General features: G+C 38.7%; 1 protein-coding gene across 1 annotated transcript in view; it reads right to left on the bottom strand.

The window, feature by feature from the left end:
• Positions 1-4,597, bottom strand: part of eif2d (eukaryotic translation initiation factor 2D) — a 10,229-nt gene extending 5,632 nt beyond the window's left edge. The window contains exons 1-10 of the mRNA XM_014016358.1: positions 4,388-4,597; positions 3,853-4,043; positions 3,695-3,778; positions 3,526-3,616; positions 3,334-3,441; positions 1,409-1,677; positions 1,136-1,253; positions 1,008-1,053; positions 358-464; positions 73-219 (exon numbers count right to left, since the gene is read on the bottom strand). Of these exons, the coding sequence (XP_013871812.1) occupies positions 73-219; positions 358-464; positions 1,008-1,053; positions 1,136-1,253; positions 1,409-1,677; positions 3,334-3,441; positions 3,526-3,616; positions 3,695-3,778; positions 3,853-4,043; positions 4,388-4,443 (1,217 nt within the window). The 5' untranslated portion in view covers positions 4,444-4,597. The remainder of the gene's footprint in view (positions 1-72; positions 220-357; positions 465-1,007; positions 1,054-1,135; positions 1,254-1,408; positions 1,678-3,333; positions 3,442-3,525; positions 3,617-3,694; positions 3,779-3,852; positions 4,044-4,387) is intronic.
• Positions 4,598-4,946: the final 349 nt, after the last annotated feature.

Raw genomic sequence — 4,946 nt, 5'->3', positions numbered from 1 at the left:
CACACACACACACACACACACACACACACACACACACACACACACACACACACACACGCACACACAACTAACCTCTTTTTTGCATCCAAAAACAGTGGCTCCAGCCGAGCAGAAACTGAGTAGAGAGTTGTGATCTCTGGAGGGTGGTATGAACTGTCTCCAACCTGCAGCACAGTTGATTCAGCACCTGTCTCCTCTGGAAAGCTAAAGGAACGCAGTCTACAAAAACAAAACAAAACAAAACAAACAAAAAAAAAAAAACAGATAAAAATTAAGAAAAGGAAAAATAAATGTGGGGAAGCTGAAAGACTGATTATTTTGTGCTTCATCTTAAGGTTGAGTTCTGGTTCGACTCACTGTGGATTTTTCCAGTCAACCTCAACAATGCTCTCCACACCCTTAGTGATTTCTTTCACACGCACCAGATTGTGCTGCTGCTGCATAACCTGTAGAAACTTGGACAACTGTTGAGAGGGGAAGAAGCCAGATAAATATTCAATTTAATACACATTTAAAAACTTGTAAAAATGTCTGAAACTGAATCCCAACGTATACTCTGAGTGCTAACATGAGATCTGTGTTTAATACTTAGTTATTAGGGTCAAATGTGTCTGTTAGCAGAAATCCTCATAAAATGGATGGATTTTAATCAACCTTTCAGGAAACAATTAACAGATGTTTATTAACAACTGATTAAAATTTGGATTCAGTTGAATTTAAGATGGCTGCCACAGTTAACTGACCTTAGAAAACACAAAAAGCTGTATTTAAGTCGATTTTAAATTGAATCCACAGTAAATTAACATCAGCTTATACAAAAAAGGTTATTACTGCTATCATTTTGTTATTATAGCTGATTCATTCACAAAACCTAATCTGATGCAACATCTGGCTTTTCAACAAAAATAATAGCAGTTTAAAATGAAAGGCGGCAGGTGATATGAATTCTTTCAAGGATTACTAATTCTTAAAGTGCATTAATGGTTTATCCTGGAAAACTGGCGTACCTTTTTATAGCTGGACTTTTTTATATCAAGCTGCTTTCCACTTGGGCTGAAAAGAAAAGCCATAAAAAAAAACAGTTGTAGTGATAGTTTTAATTCCGTCTCAGCAGGTTCTAAAAGATAAACTGTACCAGCAGGAGAACATGTGGTTGCGGAGAAACGTGCTCGTCAGCAGAGGGAGCTCTGACTTCTTCACTTTGCTCTTGAGAGCGTGCAGAAAGCACTGCAGCAGCAGGGCGTCCATTTCCTCTGTTCAAATCAAAACACGACGCTCAGATCTCTGGTTATGTGTTGTAAATGTATCACATCAAACATGTTTTCATCTGCAGTCGTCATGAAACAAACATCTTTTAATAAAGGGAAATACCAGCGTTTAATTAAAGTCCGTCTGGTGTTCTCTGTACCTTGCGGGGTTTTCTGTTCGTCTTGGTCGTCATCCTCTTGGTTCCTGCTACCTTCCTCTTCGTCTCCTTCCTGCTCAGCCAGACTCAGCTCGTTGATGCAACATGCCTCATCTTGAACCGTTTCGCCAGAACTCTGCTGCTCCTCCAAACTCTTCTCGGTCTCGTCTTCTTGTTCGTTCTCGCTGACGTCACAGTTGTCTTCGTCCAACATGTCTGCTTCAATCTCTCCGTCCGGTAAGGAAGGAGGATCTGACTTATCTCCAAATGCCCTAAAAAGACAGAAGATGTATTGAGTTATTTTACTGAAGCTAGATGTAGTCACCCCAGAAAATGTTGTCAGGAACACAACCAATGGCAATCTTGATAATAGCTAAAGTATTGCTATGCTTATCAATGTGTTCAGCCTCTTTGGTGTAGTTTTAACTAAAGGTAATACCAATTATGTGTGACCTTCAGGATTACAAAACTGCAGCACTGACCTCTAAGAGCTACTGCAGCCCCCAAAACCCCCACAGTAGAGACTACAATAAGTTCATTTGAATCCATATCCTCTATAAAACTGTGGTTTCATTAAACAGGAAACTGAAAGGAATATTCTACTCAAGAGATATTACAATGAAACGTTTTGCAAATTAAAAATGAAACACGTGCCATGCACATCAACAACCTTCCATCAGTCTTACAGCATTATCTCTGCAATCAAGTCCAATGGTGACATCATCATGCTGCATCTACCCATCAGGTATACCAATCAGTGGGGTCTCAAAAACTGGTTACGGCTAAAGGTGATACTTGAGACACGTCAAAAACTCAAAATGGCAAAAAACTACACAACCAGAGCAGCCAGTTGTTTAAAATCATGGTTTCTTTGATGTGCACTTTATTTTGCCACTCACTTTGGCTTGCTTTGTAACCACTTTGGCAGTTTCCCAAAGTGGTTTATGGTTTAATAAAAACCTCTCAAACGTCTCCAGCTAACACTGAATCACAATAAGACAGTGCTAAATAAAGAAGCAAAAGCACTCAGGACTCAGTAAATACAACCTCTGATCTGACTGTTCAGATCAGTTCAAAGGTTGGTGTCAAAAAACAAGCAGGGTCTAGACACAATCTCTAGAAACCAATTACATTTATGGCAATTGCTAAAAGCATAAAATATGGGATAATTGTAACAACATTCATAAACAGTAGCCATAAATGAGTAAAATTAGCAGAGGAAACAGGAGGTAAGGTGAGAATTTGTCATTATATCTTTGTTGAACTGACTTAGTATGTATTTTTAACCAGTGATAGTTGGGTTCACAAGACTCTCCTGCAGCTATTTTGCAGGTGGGGTTATGTAGGGTTGGGTGAAATTGTGTCGTGTGTAATTACGGTAATCATCGGAAAAACTGTCAACAGTGATGGTGATGTATTATTGTGTGCAACAAACTTTCACTATCAAGTGCGCATGTGAGCTTGTGAAATGATGTCCTAATTTTAGAACACAGGGTAATTCATTTAGAGTCATAAGCATTCAATGACCATCTATTAACTGTCAAATTAGTTATTATCGGCTAAATTCTGATTCTTTTTTTTTTGCCCACTATCTCCCAAGCCTGGTTGGAAGCTGAAAGCTTTAAACTGCATATAGAGACAGTTTGAAGTGATTAAAGCCATTAATTGATTCCAAACACAAACATGATTTCAATCTCACTAAGAAGTGAATGTATATGTCAGCCATACAAGCAGCAGCATTTTGTCTAGAATAAATACATCTTAGTCCTAATCTCTGCTCCTCAAATTTGGGTTTTCATGTAACACTGCAAGAATAAACTTAGGGTGTTAAAAGGAAATCATGTTGTTGTGCACAACAAGGTGCACAGAAGTAATGACAACAACCATTTATCATGTTAGCTTTGGTACAGAAGCTCAAAGTCACAAACCAGAGATAATCCTTGTACGTGTGGAGAACACACACTCCTCTTCCTTTCATCCCTGAACTCTGCATCTCTGAACGGGACACTGCAGCTTTGCCAACAGCAACTGGAGCCCTGCAATCATCCAGGACAGCAATGAAGATACATTTTTTTATGAATGTAGAAAAGACACAGAGAACCATTTGATTTAAAACAAACCTATTTTTCACAATCGTAACCGCACAGCAGTCCCCTTGGTTCACATCTGGCAGGCCACATGAAGGCACCACCACACCTGGCAGCATGAGATCTTTTGGAAAAGAGCAATATTTTCAATTAAATCTTTTTTTTATGTGAACACACAGACATATTTGAAAGACAAACTTACCAGCCCCTCCAATCAGCTTCTGAAGCACAGGAGCCCATGTTCTGAATACTGGGAGGAGGGTAGGACGACGCCACAGCACATACACTGAAAGAATGAAACAAAACACAAAAACCTGAGCAAATCTAAAAGTGAGTCGTTTTACTCTACTACTTCATTACCTGTTGGATGAAGTTGTTTCTCCAGCTCAAAGAAGAGGGGGTTCTTGTGAAGAACGTACAGTGTCACAGCTTCGCCCTTGTGTGCATAAATCTTCACCACACTGCACTCCTCTTTATTGGGGACCAGCTCTGACAGCTCATCAGCAGACAGTGAAGGAAATGCAGCCAAAAGATCAGCTTTGAGCTTTCTCCTAGAGAGGCGACAGAACATATTTGATTTACTTCTGTGGTTTTTCCTTTTATCTGGTAAAACGGTGATGACTTTCTGTTTGAAGATACCAGTTTACTAAACTTAGAACCATCAAATTATCTTTAAGATATGACTAAAATTCACAGTAAACATCGTGATTTTCATTGCAGAAAAACGAAAACCCAATTCAAATGACACATGGTCATGATTAACACAAGTTGGTCTTAAAAGGGGAAATGACAGATAACTGATCTCCTGCTGCTATCTGAATATGATATCCGATGATTCAGCAACAGGCAGAAGAAAACAAGTGACCAGACTTGTCTGTCAGCAGGAATGACTCACCGGTCTGATCCTTTGATTGCGGTGTTGGATTTTACACGAAACGGTTTTGCAAACATTTTGTCAGAAAATAAAATATCGCGACAGTCAGTGAATCATTCAGCACGTTTGCTGCTAAAACACCCGTCTTTCGGTACGACATGGAAATATTTTAACTCATGTACCCCACAGAAACATTTCCCCCCCATCCACACATGGACGGTCCGACGTGTATTTACTTCCGTTAAGAAATTGTACCGCTACTTAACATTAGTTCCGCACCCAGATGTTACGGAGCCCACTGGTGCAATTGGATTAAAAGATTTAAAAAAAAAAAAAAAAAATAATAATAATAATAATAATAGCGTGAACATTTTTAGCAGCCCTGTCTCTCAGTGAGAGATAGGCTACAAACATCGTTAAAGTCATATTACATATAAATACAATGCTTTTGTGTTTAACTGTTCAAATAAAGGTATCACTTATTATTTTTATGTATGTTTAATCCAAGGACTATACTTCCACAGTTCTATCTTAACAGGTATTTATTTTATATTACAAGTACTTGTGAGATGATATTGAA

This window comes from Austrofundulus limnaeus, unplaced genomic scaffold (assembly GCF_001266775.1).
Source record: "Austrofundulus limnaeus strain Quisiro unplaced genomic scaffold, Austrofundulus_limnaeus-1.0 Scaffold3, whole genome shotgun sequence".
Lineage (NCBI taxonomy): Eukaryota > Metazoa > Chordata > Actinopteri > Cyprinodontiformes > Rivulidae > Austrofundulus > Austrofundulus limnaeus.
Note: the sequence above shows the minus strand (reverse complement) of the source record. Positions and strands in the feature narration are given on the sequence as shown.